The 18,161-nt window shown below is 38.5% G+C and overlaps 1 protein-coding gene across 6 annotated transcripts in view; it reads left to right on the forward strand.

The window, feature by feature from the left end:
• LOC117411061 (lysosomal-trafficking regulator-like) overlaps window positions 1-18,161 on the forward strand; it is a 186,765-nt gene that overhangs the window by 141,912 nt on the left and 26,692 nt on the right. For all 6 annotated transcript variants that reach the window (XM_034018115.3, XM_034018116.3, XM_034018117.3 and 3 more), the window contains 10 exons: window positions 144-220; window positions 1,531-1,719; window positions 5,163-5,308; window positions 5,406-5,502; window positions 5,616-5,677; window positions 6,758-6,813; window positions 13,242-13,394; window positions 16,706-16,950; window positions 17,333-17,399; window positions 17,608-17,764. In XM_034018115.3, coding sequence (XP_033874006.3) covers window positions 144-220; window positions 1,531-1,719; window positions 5,163-5,308; window positions 5,406-5,502; window positions 5,616-5,677; window positions 6,758-6,813; window positions 13,242-13,394; window positions 16,706-16,950; window positions 17,333-17,399; window positions 17,608-17,764 — 1,249 coding nt within the window. The remainder of the gene's footprint in view (window positions 1-143; window positions 221-1,530; window positions 1,720-5,162; window positions 5,309-5,405; window positions 5,503-5,615; window positions 5,678-6,757; window positions 6,814-13,241; window positions 13,395-16,705; window positions 16,951-17,332; window positions 17,400-17,607; window positions 17,765-18,161) is intronic.

Below are 18,161 nucleotides of genomic sequence, written 5' to 3' on the forward strand. Positions count from 1 at the left end.
CTTGACAGGACCAGACAATGTGTGAGGTATTTATAATTTAAAGCTTTGAATACAGTATGTTTGTTTTTTTGTAACACGTTCTTTTTTTTTATAGTAGATGACACTAAAAAATATTAATTTTTCCCTGATGTGTTCTTTTTAAGGATCAGATCAAGTATGAATCTGAAGAAAAAACAAACAAATCAGCCTGGGAAAAGAAAATGGGAAACACTCAACAAAGGTGAGAAAAAAACTTATTGCACTAATTTTTAACCCTTTGTGGTCCTATGTCGGACTTGGTCCGACATTGCAATTATTCCTATCCGGTCCAATGTCGGACCCTGTCCGACATCATTAAAAAGACGCAAAAAACAGGTTTCTAGTAGTTTTTTCTCCGGAAAAAAGACGAGAAAACCATTCAATGGCCGAGTGGGAGCGACAGGAGCCGAGACAAGCCGAAAAAAAAATAAATAAATAAAGGGGCGTATCTCATGATTAGTCATACTTGCCCCTGGGATCAGATAACGGCGGCCATAAGGAAACAAGCTGGCTGTGACTGCATCAGTGCTCAGAGAATATCACAGACATTTGCAGAGCTTTTTTCAGATGTTATAGTAATAAAATAATGACTTGGATCGCATTATTGAGGCGTTTGGTGATAAAACGAGTGATCAGGAGATGACTGATCGGTATGACCGACTATTATTATTATTATTATTATTTATTTATTTATTTATTTATTTATTTATTTATTTATTTATTTTGGTTGAAGATCTGATAACATTCAGTGTCAAAAATATACAAAAATGCAGAAAATCAGACAGGGGGCAAATATTTTTTCACAGCACTGTATATTCATATTGCGGCACTTATGATGATACACTTTGAAAAATAAAGCCCATACGTGTAAATTGATTAAACTTCCACAAGCTGGCAGCTTTATTTTTCAAATTGTGTATCTGTTAGTGCTGTGATGCATATAAATAAACAAGTGCTATGTTCAGGTCTAAAAGCACTTTATTTTTAAACAAAGGACTATCTGCACCGAAAAGAAACACTTTTATTTTCTTAACAAATTGACTGTAATTTGTTTAATTCTAGATAAGTGGTACCCACAAAACCAAACATTTCCTCAATGATACATATGAAAATACAATCACAAGTCACATTTTTACATAGTTAGATGTGAAAAATAATATTTCTGACGAAGTTTCATTGCATCTAGGCTTGTTTGATATTTATCCCACATAAATTATACACATTTTAAATGTATTTTCACATTATAGCACAAATAGTATTTTGGAATTCTCTGTCTCTCTGAGCATTGTGTCAAAAATGTGTTGGTTCTGTTGCCTGAGTAACAATCCAAACTTCCTTTCGCTGTTGTCTGTGCCAGACCACATGTGTACATGGCAAATGTACATAACTCCTGCTTTTATATAAAAAACACAACATTCAGGACAAAGATGCAAGGGTACCATCTCCCACTAAATTCTTACAATTGTTTTGTTAAAATTACTGTGTAAAGTTATAACCTTGTTTTCTAAACAGTCTCATTCAAAGGCTAGATGGCAAGTCTAAGGATATTTCAAAGATTGCAGCAGACATCACCCAGAATGTGTCACTGCGACAGGGCATGGAGAGAAAGAAGGTCATCCAGCACATCAGAGGAATGTACAAAATAGACCTGAGCGCCAGCAGGCACTGGCAAGAGCTAGTCCAGCAATTAACACACGACCGGTGAGTGACTCGCTAACCTTCTACACGGCAAGTAGTATCACAAAACCTAATGATGAAGCCAGGAACTGGAGATTATTATTATTATTATTATTATTATTATTATTATTATTATTATTTACTTCTTAGCAGACGCCCTTATCCAGGGCGACTTACAATTGTTACAAGATATCACATTATTTTCACATACAATTACATTATTTTTTTACATACAATTACCCATTTATACAGTTGGGTTTTTGGTGGAGCAATCTAGGTAAAGTACCTTGCTCAAGGGTACAGCAGCAGTGTCCCCCACTGGGGACTGAACCCACAACCCTCCGGTCAAGAGTCCAGAGCCCTAACCACTACTCCACACTGCTGCATAAAAGCTGAATTTGCTGATTTTAATTGAACTGTTATGGTAAAAGTCACAATCCTGGTCAATCTTCAGTTTTACTGGTAAATGTCAACATTTAACAAATAAGGTGGTAAATGTCAGAAATTACGGAGAAATAGATTGCTTTTTGGACATTTACCGGTTAATCTAATGATTTACCAAAGTTTATTGGTAAATGTCCAAAATTATGAAGAAATGGAGCAATTTCAACTAGTTCAAAATGGTACTGAACAATACTGTTATTAGCCAAAGCCACTTTGTTATTCTTCAGATTTACCGGTAAATTACATTTACCTTTTTACTTTGTAAATGTCGACATTTACCAGTAAATCTTAATATTTTCCAATATTCTGACTTTTACCGTAACAGAACAGTTAATTAACAATTAGGCTTATATATATATATATATATATATATATATATATATATATATATATATATATATATATATATAGTACAGTTGTAGTCAAAAGTTTACATACCCCAATGGAAATTTATGATTTCTAGAAATTTCTCAAAAACAAATTATAGAAAAAGTCTTTTGTAGCAAAAGTTTTGCTTTTGTGGATGAGGAAAAACTTACAAGAAATAGATCTCTACAATTTATTTCAGAATTTTTTTTGCAAAACTCCAAAAATGCTAATTCAAAGGTATTCGTACCCTGACAAGGGAAATTAAATTAATAGCTAGTTGAAGAACCTTTAGCAATAATAACCTCTTTTAAACAATTAGGATATTTGTCAATGAGCTTTTCATGATTCTTTAGTGATTTTTGACCATTCTTCAATGCAAAATCATTCCAATTCACTCAAATTCCAAGGACTTCTCTTGTGCACAGCCTTCTTCAACTCATACCAAAGATTCTCAATCTGATTTAGATCGGGATTTTGACCATTCCAGAACCTTGATTTTATTCTTTAACCATTCTGAAGTAGATTTTGATGTGTGTTTTGGATCGTTGTCATGTTGGAATGTCAAGTTGTGCTTTTAAAGTTTTGTAGCAGAGGGTTTCAGATGAAACATAGAAACATATCCATCATTCAGATGCCGTTTTGCAAACTTTAAGCGATTTGTCCTTGACGTTTTCCTAAGTGTCTTTTTCCTTGGCCTGCGACCATTGAGACCTTCACCATGCAATACTCGACCTATGGTTGAAATGTTAACCCTAGTCCCACTTGCAGCCAATTCACTTTGAATATCTTTGGCAGTCAATCTCGGATTGTTATTAACCCTTTGCGGTCCTATGTCGGACCTGGTCCGACATCGCAATTTTCCCTTTCCGGTCCAATGTCGGACCCTGTCCAACATCATCAAAAAGACGCAAAAAACAGGTCTCTAGTTGTTTTTTCTCCGGAAAAAGCTGAGAAAACCATTCAATGACTGAGTGAGACCAATAGGAGCCAAGAGAAGCCGAAAAAAAGGGCGTATCTCATGAATACTGGTAGACCCGACACCACATAGATAACACGGACATAAACAAACAAGATAGCTGCTTCCGCATCCAGCGCTCAAAGAATATCAGAGACATTTGCAGAGCTTTTTTTAGATGTTATAGTAATAAAATAACGACTTGGATCGCATTATTGAGGAATTTGGTGATAAAACGAGTGATGAAGAGATTATTTATCGGTATGTACTATTATTAAGAGGCATTTGAAAAATATAGCGAACAAAGGGTGGAGCAGGGCTGGAGATGCAGTACTGAGCGTCCTGTTGATATGCAGTGCCTTTTAAACCTGTTTTACTGTGAAAAAAATACTTTTAAACAGCGCGTCTAAAATAAACTGCGCGTGTGAAAATAAATTGGACCGGACGCGCCTGACACGCGCTGAATAAATGGACCGCTAAGGGTTAACCTTCCTCACAATTCTTCTACTTGTTCTTGGTGAAATAACCTTCTTTCTTCCAGACTGAGGGAGCGTTGTGACAGTACCATGAGTCTTGTACTTCTTGATAATAGAAACAATAGAGATACTCAGTTAGCTCTTTACTTTTTTAGATATTGCCTTATTGATAATGACAGCAATTACCCTATGCCTAACACTTGTATACTCTCTAAGAATGTTCACCTACATTCCAGCATTTTCTAGACTTTTCTAGAATTAGGTTCTGCATTATCATATTTAAATTTCTTGCACCTTGTAGACAATACTATCATAGCATCAAAGGGTATGCATATTTTTCAATTAGCATTTTTTGAGTTTTGCAGAATAATTGCTGAAATAAATAATTGTAGACATATATTTCTTGTAACTGTTTTCCTCAACAACAAAAGCAATTTTTTTGCTACAAATGATTTTTCTTAAGTCTTTGTTTTTGAGAAATTTCTAGAAATTTATAAATTTCCATTGGGGTATGTAAACTTTTGACTAGAACTGTGTGCAGGTGCAGGAGTGCTGCGGTGATCAATAAACAGACAGACAACGTTAATCCAGGTGCAATGGTGGTTTATTTGTACAATCCAAATGTCTGATGACAAACGGCAGTAAATAACAGTGATAACAGGCAATACAGTGGCATGTATTGCTCTGTTGTAATCCACGGATTGGTCCCGAAATAATAACAGTCCCGTGTCCACAAGTCCACAGTGAGCGATTTAGTGCTCGCGGTGCAAATACAGTTTATCGTGAGCAATAGTGCAATGTAGTCCGGATAAGTGCTGACCCTTGGCGACAGCTCCGGATCGTGTTCAGCCGTTTAATAATAACAAACAGTAATTTTAGATGTGACAAAAACAAATACAACACTCACGATAACAACACAGGTTTTCCTTCCGGTTCAGCATAACCATACAAAGGAACAGTCACTTCGCTACACCCCCTTTTGTACCGTCAATCATGACCCCTTGGTTAACTAGTGCAACCGCTCCTCCAGTCCGTGGCTGCCACCTCATTTCACTTCTGGGGTCGATGATTTAGTGTCGTAGCTCCGCCCCCTTTCTAGATGACCGACTTCCATCTAACCCTGGGAATGAATTGTCTGGCCATCCAGTCCAGGGCACTCTTTTCCCTTTACACAGCACCCTCAAAGTCTACCAAGAGAGACATAAAGGCTAATGTTGTTTCAGAGCTGTGTGGTACGATCCAGCCTCCTACCCAACATCCTGGCAACTGGACCCCACCGAGGGGCCAAATAGAGAAAGGCGGCGCCTGCAGCGATGCTACCTGACCATCCCCAACAAATACCTACTGAGGGACAGGCAGAAACCAGAAGGTAAGAAGGGCCTGTGCCACACAGTATTCGATAGCTGCTTTTCATATCTGAATTAATTAGCTGTTTTAATTTCATTTGTATTTTTCTTTAATTATAGAACTAGTCAAGCCACCACTGTCCTATCTTTTTGAAGACAAAACACATTCTTCTTTTTCATCAACTGTCAAAGACAAAGCAACAAGTGAACCTATCAGGTACCTATCTGACCCCATCATAGTACACCGGAGTGTATCCACTTCATCTACTGTGTTGTTTTTGGTCATATAATTATAAAAGCTCATGTACTTTTTCTCCTGATTTTCCTTAGGTTCACTCGCAGATGCATAAGTGTTGCGCCTTCACGAGAGACCACTGGTGAATTATTATTAGGCAAGTACTTTTGAAAATGTGAGAAACTTCTTCTGTGTAACTTATGGTAACAGCTGAGATAAAAAAAAAACAAAAAAAAAAAACCTTATTGTGTTATAATACACTTTTCAATACAAATATAAACCTTCTGGTCTATAACCAATTCAATGTGCTTGTCTTTATAGAATACTTTTAAATGCTGTTCTTGGGTTGCCAGCAGTAATGAAGCATGCAGTTAAACAGAAAAGAGTTTCCAGTGATTTATGTTACTATAACCTTTAGTTTATAGCCCGGTTGGATGTATATTAATTTTCACAGGGTAACGTAAAAGAACTGAGCTGTTCAGTGATATTTCTTCATTTGCACATAGCACTGCAGTGTACGCTGTGCATTTCTACATTATAATGTGTTTCTGCAAATAATTTACTGCTCTGGGCTACCCTTTGTTTTCTTCATTGCAATAGTTCACCGGTGTCCAAATTGGTTACTTTGAGAGATTTATTTTCCTATGCATTTTTCACTTTAATCATTGAAGCAAGATGCTATTTTCAGTTTGACCCCAAAGGTAAATGATAGCTAGTTATAAAGTAATGCAATTTTCTCGCAGTGCCAGTACAGCTGAAGCTACAGGCACAGTGTGTTTCATTTGTTCAGGAGTCAATTGGGGTAAATACTAACTCACTTGCACAATGTTTTTTATCACAATTTAATGGTTATGAAATCAATTTACTGTGTCTCATTTTTACCTGTGAAATATGGTAAACATGACACACTCAAAAGATTAATACAAAAGATCATAAACTTTCAGGCCTGAAATATAAATCAGTCATGTGTACTGTATTAGGCTCATTGTTTGAGAGGCTTAATAGCACTTGTCTTTGTTCATAAAATGGTATATAAATATTTTTATTTTGCATGTATATATTTTACTTACCAAGTGACGTGTGACAAAAGAGTGCACGTTTTATGTTTACTTAGACAATCCTTTGTACAGTGCACTAGAACGCCCTCACAGCAGTATTGTCAAGGGACCAACTGTACTTTACAGAAAAACAATTGTTATTGACATTGATATGAATGTTTCATGTTTCTTCTACACAGGAAAGTCTGGGATGTACTTTGTTGAAGATAATGCAGCGGATACCTACGACAGTCCAGTAAGTGAATTCACACACACACACAAAAAATACAAATATTCAGTGTAAGTAAAAGTAATAAATAAACAGTTCCCTTTCAAGTACGAAATGTAACCATCACTGAGCAGGATTTATCTCTTCTAGCCCGAATTATCTGAGCACTTGTATCAAAGCTGCTCCTTTAAGAGCCCCATATGCATCAGATGTCTTCTCCGCTCCCAGGAGATAAATATGAATGATGCATAAGGCTCGGCGCCATTTTTCTTTCAGCCTTGCCAGAGCGAGCTCTGACTTTTAAGTCCTAACTACGGAGATAATATTCACTTTTTCTCTCATTTCATATTTTGAAATAATTTCTTATTTTAAGCGTATAATTCTTTCTTAGCCTAGGTACTGGTTAAGTCCCCTCTGTGGCCTTGTGCGCTGTGTGAAGCCGGCGGCTTTCCACTGCCCTTGTTGCGACTAAGTTTCATGCGCTTTCCCTTGCTCCTCGGCTCTTTGTGAGTTGGTTGATATAAATTATTGCTAGCGCCTTTTCATATACAGAGTGTGTGTATATATATATATATATATATATATATATATATATATATATATATATATATATATATATATATATATATATATATATATATATATATATATATAATTGAAACAAGTGTCTGCAGTGGCAGGATTTGTTCAGCAATAGTATAATTATCGATAAGCTTACTCTAGCAGCTGCAAAGAACAGGTTTGGCCGCACTCCCAAAGGATTCTTCTTTATCTTTTTAGACCTTAAATGTGAGCAATTCATTACTAAAAAAAGTGAAACACTCCGTATTCCAAAACAAGAGTAATTTTATTTTTTTTAAAATCATCAGCATATACAACGTGTTTCGACATGGAATGTGTCTTCATCAGGTTCAACTGTGTTATAAATTACTGTACAAATCCTGGTCTATATATACACAGGTGAGAACTAATTGCACTATAAAGTCATAAGTTAAAACAGTTACACCAGTGATTTAAACAACATGAAAACAGCCATATTCAATTACATCATTAAATACATTAAAATTAAAACAGCAGAATGACAGTCATTACAGATAATTTGGACATGTGTGACAGACCCGGAGACAAAATGGTAAGTTTTTAGCTGTATTTTATTTATTTATAACAAAACAAACAACACGGCTCACAACACTCTCCAACACACTCTCCTCAAACAGTGCACCTTCCTCCCATATATATTAGTGACATGACAATCAATAAACACCCCCACATTCCATGCATGAACAATTAACAAACACATACACGCGCAAACTGTCATTGCATAATGTCCAACAAGTTGTCATATATATGCATATAAATTTGTGAGAATACCACCTACCATAAACTCAATGTACCCAATTTCATCCTTAAAAATTAATGATTAAGTTTTATTTTTATCATTATAATATCTTGAAATCCAAATCCGATGCTACAAAAAATTACCTAATAATTAATATTAAAAAGACTAGTTAGAGGTACACGTTGCGATCTAATGTTTCATTAAGCCCATGTGGTTCCATTGACTTGAGTGTATATATCCAAAATGACTCTCTTCTAATTTAGTTGTTTAATTGTATTACTTCCTCTCTCAGAAACTGAAACTTTCTCAAGCCCTATAAACTTGAGGCTTGATGCAGAACCATGATTACAAGCTTTATAATGTCTTGTGATTGCATAGTCCATGTTATTATTCCGTATAGCTGTCTTATGCTCTGCTATATGGGTTTTCAAGTTTCTTTTAGTCTGGCCTACATAGATCAGACCACAAGGACTCTTTAAGCATGTATACCACATGGGTTGTGTTACAATTAATAAAACTTTGTATGGTATATTTACGAGTGGAATATGGATATATCAAATATTTAATGTTAAGTATTTGGACAATGAATACATCTTCCACTTCGGAAATTACCATGGATCTCAGTTGTTCTGTTGAGCCAATTGCTATCAGTTGTTGGAGATTTATACAGTGAGGTCACCAAAGAGTCTTTTGTGTTCCTACCCCTTCTATAGCAAAGGGACGTAATTGTGGATCACATTATAATATTTTCAAATGTTTTGAAATCTTTTTAATGTCATTAGAAATATAATTCTACTCGGTAACAAATGTAATTTTTGGATTTCGAAAGCTTTTTTGTGCTATATCTAATAGATTTCTATTGTAACCTCTATCATAAAACCAGTTTTGCATCTCTTTCGCTTTCATTTGAAAGTCAGAAGATTACTGTAATTCCTCTTTAATCTTAAGAGTTGGCTATAAGGTATGCTCTTAATCAAATGTTTAGGATGGTCACTGTCAGCTCGTAAAGTTGTGTTCCTATCTGTAGGTTTATAAAAAATAGAAGCATTAAACAAATTATCTTTTTCAGATCCTGTCCATACTAATATGTCATCAGTGTATTTTCTCCAAAACATAACATCCTGTAAGAGTGGATTAGAGGCAATGTCATTCATATTTTGTCTATCCCAGTAGCCCATAAAAAGATTTGCATAATTTGGTGCAAAGGCCGAGCCCATAGCTGTACCTTGTATTTGTAAAAAATATTTGTCTTTTAAATAAAAAATAATTAGAAGATAATATGAATTAATTTAATTCTAGAAGTAAATCAGTAAATCAGTCATTAGGTTTACTTGCAAAATAAAACGATACTTCATCCACCCCATCTTTCTGTAGTATATTGGTGTAGAGGCTTCAACATCAAATGAAACCAAATAAGCTCCTGCAGGCATAGAATGTTTGGAAAGTAACTCAATCACATCACGAGTATCAGATAAGTGAGAAGGCAATCATTTTACTATGTCTTTAATAAAAAAATAAAAAAATAAAAAAATGACTAAGGGGTTCTGAAATAGAATCATTACCAGATACTATTGGTCTTCCTGGTTGTTCATAAAACTCTGTTATTTAGTTGTCTTAACACTTAAACTACATGATCATCATTATTCTGTATTACAATTGACCCACCTTTTGTCAGCAGGTTTGATTACAATTTCAACATTGTTTTCCAGTTCTCTGACAGCTTTTTTCTCATGCTTATTCATGTTTGAATATTTACAACTTATATGTTTATTAATTATTTTTTGTATATATATCAGAATCAGAAGACAAGTTTCTGAGAGTCAACAGCTTGCGTGATAGGCGGCTCACAGGACAACAGCTTCAAGCACAGGTCGAAGTAAGCAAGTCTCAGTTTCAACTGTGAAGAGAAGACTTCGAGCTGCAGGTTTGACAGGTCGAGTGGCAGTAAGAAAGCCATTGCTAAGATGGCAAAATAAGAAAAAGAGGCTAGCCTGGGCCATGAAGCACCGCCAGTGGACTACTGAAGACTGGAAGAAGGTCTTATGGACCGATGAATCAAAATTTGAAATCTTCGGTTCATCACGCAGGGTTTTTGTACGCCGTCGAGTAGGCGAAAGAATGGTTCCTTGGTGTGTGACACCAACTGTCAAACATGGAGGAGGAAGCGTGATGGTCTGGGGCTCTTTTGCTGGATCCAGAGTCGGCGACTTGCACAGAGTGAGTGGCACCCTGAACCAAAACTGCTACCACAGCATTTTGCAGCGCCATGCAATACCCTCTGGTATATGCCTAGTTGGTCAGGGGTTCATCCTACAGCAAGATAATGACCCAAAACATACCTCCAGGCTATGTCAGAACTACCTTAGAAGAAAAGAACAAGACGCTAGTTCAAGCCTACCGTCATGGAATGGCCTCCTCCAGACTTGGCACAGTCTCCAGACTTAAACCCCATCGAGCTGGTTTGGGATGAACTGGACAGAAGGGTGAAAGCAAAGCAACCTACAAGTGCAACACATTTGTGGGAACTTCTGCAACAGTGTTGGGAAGAACTTTCCGAACAATATTTGATTTCCATTGTAGAAAGAATGCCACGAGTGTGTTCGGCTGTTATATCTGCTGGGACGCCAGAATCACTGTCGAGCCCTCTTGAGGTGTCGTGGGCTAGTCGACAAAACACTGAGGATGGAAGGTGCCCACTTGAAAACCCCAGAGATGTACCCTACTTAGCTCAATCCAGACGGTTGTCATGCTGATGCGCTGGGGAGGCCGCACTTTGGTTGATCCCCGGAGCCAGCATCGCAGCCGTTGTGTGTGCTGATGCGCCAGGGAGGCAAAATAAGCTGATCCCTGGAGCCAGCATTACACTTCAGCCATTAACACCAGACAGAAGGATATCTACATCATCATATGGAAGGAAACGTAAATGGATGGAGATGCATATGGATCACATTAGTTTACTGTAAAGCTACGTCTTAGTTGGTGCTTATCTTGGCGAGAGCCGAGTTCAAATCAGCATGAAGTTTTAACATCTACTCTCGTGTAATGGAAATCATCTGCAAAAGGTGGCTACTTTGAGTCAAAAATTTAGATTAAATTTTGTTAAACAAAACGATTCCATGATTTCTTTTTTATCTCCAATTGTTTATTTGTTCTATGCTTTAATTTCAGAGTACATTGAGACATTAAACTGCGTAAATTTCAGTAATAACTGGAAAAATGGAGGTGTTCTAAAACTTTTGACCGGTAGTGTGCGTGTGTGTGTGTGTGTGTGTGTGTGTGTGTGTGTGTGTGTGTGTATATCTATATATATATATATATCTATATATATATATATCTATATATATATATATATATATATATATATATATATATATATATATATATAGAATAGCCCTAAATCAGCTCAAATGCAAATGATTTTTTTGAAAGGTCACAAAATTAGTGAAATGGTTTCAACCTGTGTGTACTCAAAGTGGTTTAACTTGTAGATAATTTCCCTCAGGTATATAAAGACCTTCAAGCTACAACTCACATAGTGATCCAACAAAGCAACCATGAAGACCAAGGAGCTTTCGAAACAAGTCAGGGATAAAGTGGTAGAGAGGCACAGAGCAGAAGGATACAAGAAAATTTCAAAGACGCTGATTATCCCTCTCAGCACAGTGAAGTCCATCATTAAGAAGTGGAAGATGCATTATACCACCCAGACACTACCCAGATGAGGTCGCCCTCCCAAACTTAGCAGCCGGGCAAGCAGGAAACTGGTTCGGGATGTCGCTCTGAAGCCAACAATGACCTTGAGAGATTTGCAAAGTTCTGTGTCTGAGATGGGAGTCAGTGTTCACATCAACAAGAAGCTGGTCCCTACACAAAACTGGCCTGTATGGACGGGTGGCAAGAAAGAAGCCATTACTCAAAAAGCCTCATCTTAAAGTACGTATGGAGTTTGCGAAAAAGCATGTAGATAATACTGCAGACATGTGGAAAAAGGTTTTGTGATCGGCCAAGACAAAAATTGAACTTTTCAGTTTAAATTCCAAGCGTTACGTCTGGCGCAAGCCCAACACTTCACATCACCCAGTCAACACCATCCCAACTGTCAAGCATGGTGGTGGCAGCATCATGTTATGGGGATGCTTCTCTTCAGCAGGGACTGGCTGTCAGGCTTGTCAGGACAGAGCGGAGAATGGATGGTGCAAAGTACAGGTGAATCCTTGAGGAAAACCTGTTTGAGTCATTAGGGAGGAAATTCACATTTCAGCAGGACAATGACCCGAAGCACAAAGCCACACTGGAGTAGTTGAACAAGAAGAGAATTAATGTTCTTGAGTGGCCCAGTGAAAGTCCTGACTTGAATCCAGTCAAAAATTGATGGCGAGACTTGAAGATTGTAGTCCATCGACGATCCCCAACAAACTTATCAGAACTGGAGCAATTTTCCTTTGAAGAATGGGCAAAAATTTCACCATCCTACTGTACAAAGCTAGTAGAGACCTATCCAAAAAGACTCATAGCAGTAATTGCTGTAAAAGGTGTTTCTACCAAGTACCAACTTAAGGGGCTGAATACTTATGCAACCAGTAAATTTCATTTTGTACATTTTCTTTGCATGTTTTGCTGACATTTAACCTCCTCCTCATATAACAGGTTCAGTTTAACCACTACAGCTTTGAATAAAAAAAGTTTGTTTGAAAAACTGTGCATGTATTTGTAATTCAACAAAATGTGACATTATTGGTAGGGGGTGAATACTTCTGCAAACCACTGTGTGTGTATATATGTGTGTGTGCGTGTGTGTATATATATATATATATACATATAAATAAATAAATAATATCGTCAACGGCTCATTTGAAGGGTAAGAACTTGGACTAATTAGCTGTCATTTATGTATTTATTTAAAATGTTCTAATTTTTTTTTTTTTAAATAAACTTTTTAATTTGTACACAACTGCCCCTTTAGTCACAGTCTGTAAAGCACCATGTTATAGTTGTGATCACATCAGCAGGACAATCCACTGTTTAGGCAATTAAATGGTAAATTTATTGTAAATCTTATTTCAGAAGTTTCTTCTTTTACTTTCTTTTGGGTGAACTTTTTTTTTTTTTTTTCCAGAATCCTCATGGTGAAACAGAGCCAGCATCCTTCTCCTGGACTTACGAAGAAATCAAAGAGGTCCACAAGCGATGGTGGCAGCTCCGGGACAACGCCGTGGAGATCTTTCTAACCAATGGGAGGACACTGCTCCTGGCCTTTGACAACACCAAGGTACTGTAAAGAAAAGTATAACTGCACTGGGGGCAGCGTGCTAAACCACAGGATAATGGGCACGATGTACTATGTTTGCCATACTTTATTTTTTAGCAAAAGTAGGGAAAATATTGGCCATTGTGTGAATGAAGGTTCTTGAAGCTGCAGGTATTAGATCACTATGTGCAGCAAGAAACACAATGGAGTTCCGTACAGAGTGTACAAGTGTGCTTCAGGAGTTCTACGAATCCTGTGGAAATTGATGAAAGTGGCATGGGAAAAACAGGTTGTGCCAAGAGCATGGCGCCGAGCAGGTGGAGTCTTTATAAGAAAAAGATTCTACAAGCATCAGTCAGTTTCACCCTATTTCCCTATTAAACGTAAAAGGCAAGATTTTCTTCAGCATTATTGCTCAGAGATTGTCAACTTACCTATTAAAGAACTGCTTCATTGACACTTCAATACAAAAAGCGGGCATTCCAGGTTTCCCAGGATGCTTAGAACACATCAATGTGATCTGGCAACAAATTCAATCAGCTAAAAAGGAGAGGAAGGAGCTCCATGTGACATTCCTAGATTTGGCTAATGCATATGGTTCAGTGCCACATGAACTTCTTTGGGCAGCATTTGATTTTTTCAGTGTACCGATGACAATAACAAATTTAGTGAAAGCCTACTTTGGAGATTTGCAATTTAGTTTTTCAACTTCAGAATTCAGCACTACATGGCAATGCCTAGAAGTTGGAATGATGGCTGGCTGCACCATTTCTCCACTGGCTTTTACCATGGCAATGGAAGTAATCATTAGGGCATCAAAATGGGTAGTGGGAGGAGAGCGTTTGACTTCTGGAATGCGACTACCACCAATTCAAGCATACATGGATGACATGACAACCATGACTACAGTAGCCTGCACTAATCGGTTATTGGGCAAATTAACCAATAACATTGAATGGGCACGAATGCAATTCAAGCCCACTAAATCAAGGAGCATCTCTATAATTAAAGGTAAAGTAGTAGATAAAACGTTCTTCATTGATGGTGAAGCAATACCAACAGTGTCTGAGAAGCCAGTGAAGAGCCTTGGGAGATGGTACGATGGGGATCTAAAGGATACAGTTTGTGTGGGAGAGGTTAGACAACAAGCAGTGGAAGGGTTGAAGAGCATAGACAGCAGCGCTTTACCAGGCAAACTAAAACTCTGGTGCTTTCAGTTTGGTCTACTGCCGAGGTTGCTGTGGCCACTGACTGTGTACAAGGTTTCTTTGACAACAGTAGAGAAGCTGGAAGCTTTAATTAGTTCATATATCAGGAAATGGTTGGGAGACTTTATGGTAAAGGAATACTGCAGCTACCAGTCTCCGCTCTAACCGAAGAGTTTAAGAGCACCAAGGTCAGACTGGAAATGACATTAGTAGAGTCACGCGACAAATGCGTAAGGGAGGCAGCACCTGTGTTGAAAACTGGAAGAAAGTGGGCGGCAGAGAAAGCTGTGGAGGATGCAAAGGCTGCCCTTCGAATTGGTGATATCATGGGGCAGGTTCAGCATGGAAGAGGGGGTCTTGGTCTCAGTTCAGCTCCTCCTACATGGCACAAGGCAGACCCAGCTCAACGGAGGAAGCTGGTAGTCAACAAGGTGCAAAAGCAGGAGGAGAGGGTGAGGTGTATAAAGGCCATTTCCCAGGCCAAGCAGGGAGAATGGATGAGGTGGGAGAGTGTGGAACAACGCAAGATTGGCTGGCAAGACCTATGGTCAATGGAACAGAGCAGGTTCAGTTTCCTCATCAAGTCAACATATGATGTTCTCCCATCACCACAGAACCTAAAGCTCTGGGTATCGGAGGATCCCTCATGTCCTTTGTGTTCATCACCTGCAACATTAAGGCACATTTTGACAGGATGTAAAGTGGCTCTTAGCCAAGGACCAGGTGCTGTGATGTTTGGCCTTAGCATTGGAAGACAAGCGTAACACGACCAATAAGTTGCCACCTGTTCCATCAAAACATTACATACAAAAGACAACATTCCTCCGCCCAGGAGAGCAACCACCAAGAAAAGGTGTTAAAACCAATCCTCGCCCAGGACAACTGGAAGCTGCTAGAGACTGGAAAATGCTGGCCAATGTTGGTCAATGGCTTATTTTTCCACCTGAGATTGCCACCACTAACCTTCGACCAGATATTGTCTTGTGGTCTGGATCAGCACGCCTTGTTCACCTGGTAGAGTTAACAGTGCCATGGGAGGATGCTGTAGATGAGGCGTATGAGAGGAAGAAACTGCGGTATGCTCAACTAGCCACTGAAGCAGAACAGCGAGGATGGAGAGTTCGGGTTTACCCAGTGGAAGTGGGTCGTCGAGGATTTGTGGCACACTCTACAACCCGGTTTCTCAGAGACGTCGGATTCAGTGGCCAAGAGTTGCGTCGCACAGTGAAGAACTTATCTGAAGCAGCAGAGAGGAGCAGCAACTGGCTGTGGTTGAGACGGAAAGATTCTGGCTGGGGATCTCAAGCACAATAGAAAGAAAGAAACGCTGATGTACAGGTAAGTAAGCTGGGCTGAGTTGAGTGGGGGACGGAGGGGGGTGATGCTGGGACGCCAGAATCACCGTCGAGCCCTCTTGAGGTGTCGTGGGCTAGTCGACGAAACACTGAGGATGGAAGGTGCCCACTTGAAAACCCCAGAGATGTACCCTACTTAGCTCAATCCAGACGGTTGTCATGCTGATGCGCTGGGGAGGCCGCACTGTGGTTGATCCCCGGAGCCAGCATCGCAGCCGTTGTGTGTGCTGATGCGCCAGGGAGGCAAAATAAGCTGATCCCTGGAGCCAGCATTACACTTCAGCCATTAACACCAGACAGAAGGATATCTACATCATCATATGGAAGGAAACGTAAATGGATGGAGACGCATATGGATCACATTAGTTTACTGTAAAGCTACGTCTCAGTTGGTGCTTATCTTGGCGAGAGCCGAGTTCAAATCAGCATGAAGTTTTAACATCTACTCTCGTGTAATGGAAATCACAAGAAACAGTAACAAGAAACAGGGGAGTGGTATTTTAGCCACAATATATTCTAAGTGCCTTTCAAAACCATTGTGTAGACCGTTAATACAGAAAATTTGTGGTTGGTAGTCAAGTGACCCATTTCATGCCTGACTGACTGTAACATTCTTTGAGAATTAACACCTACAAAACTCATTACCTGCCTGTAGAATGTTTTTATTTTGTTAGTGTACTGGTGGCAACAATACCTAAGCTGATGGTGATTATTCAGTGGAGTTTAGCATTAATAATCGTTAAGCACATATTTATATCTGCTTGCTTAGGTCCGTGATAACGTTTACCACAACATCCTGACGTCCAACCTAGCCAATCTTCTGGAATATGGAAACATCACGGCTCTTACCCACTTGTGGTGCTCGGGGCAGATCACAAACTTTGAGTACCTGACCCACCTTAACAAGCATGCAGGCCGCTCCTTCAACGACCTCATGCAGTACCCTGTGTTCCCCTTTATACTCAGCGACTACACCAATGAAACACTGGATCTAAGTGAGCCCACTATTTACAGGTCAGTTAATCAGAATGGAAAAACTTCAACATTTCTTGTTCAGCTCTGTTAAGAATAGTCACTAAATAGTTCCTTTCTAGGAGAATAATGCTGTTGATTGAGACACCACACCATGTATCCTTATTAAATTGGTGTTTCTAATCAGTTTCACTGCTTTAAACTAGATTGAGGAAGAAAGTACAAAATAATTAATAGTTCATAGTTACCAAAACTACAACTGAGTTTGTTTGATTTTTTTTTGGTTGTGATGTTGTTTCTCTCAATCTCTACTGCATCTACTATAATCAGGCTTGGTAAATCTATGCTATGCAGTTAGCTAATAAAATAAGAAATAAATTAAGTATTGCAGCTTTGTGAAAATCATTTTTAATTTTTCCTTCAGAAATCTTGTGAAACCCATAGCTGTGCAATCCAAAGAGAAGGAAGACCGTTACGTGGATAACTACAAGGTATTACTTGGTCATGCTTGTTGTCATTCAGTGAGATGGTGTCTTAACAAAGTCTTTTATGGTAATTGTGTTTTCTGCATTGTGATTTGATCAGTGTTATGACCAGTGTTATTTTCCTGTTGTATGGTGCTATGCAATCAAGCATAATAGATATAAGAGAATATAGTCTAAGAAGCATGAAATGAGGAGGCGCTGCTCTGTTTTGCAGTACCTGGAAGAGGAGTTCCGTAAGGGGGCTCGAGACGATGATCCCATGCCCCCTGTGCAGCCATATCACTACGGGTCCCATTACTCCAACAGTGGCACCGTCCTTCACTTCCTGGTCAGGATGCCTCCCTTCACAAAGATGTTTTTATCTTATCAAGGTACATTATTGCAAGAAGACCACGTGAAGACACTGGGGGTGGGGTTGCAAACAAGGTTTAGCATGAAAGTTTGTAAATAAATGTTCATTGATTTTGTATCAGAGTTTCTGTAAGCATGTGAACAGATCACTTTTGCATTTTTTGAGTCTGTATACTTAGACTTTTAAATAACAATGGGTTTGAGTCAGCTGCAACATTTTCTATACTAGTGAGTTCTTCTTCTTCAGCCATGTAACTATACTGTAGTTCCTACAATTTAAAAAAATATATATATATTTATTACATTTTATTTGAAACTGTTGCAAATGCTAAAACATTGTGTGTTCCCTGTACAAATAACCCTGTATAAGGTTACGACTCACTTTTAATTGGTTCAAAGCTTACTTGCGATTTGGAA

This window comes from Acipenser ruthenus, chromosome 6, assembly GCF_902713425.1.
Source record: "Acipenser ruthenus chromosome 6, fAciRut3.2 maternal haplotype, whole genome shotgun sequence".
Taxonomy (NCBI): Eukaryota; Metazoa; Chordata; class Actinopteri; order Acipenseriformes; family Acipenseridae; genus Acipenser; species Acipenser ruthenus.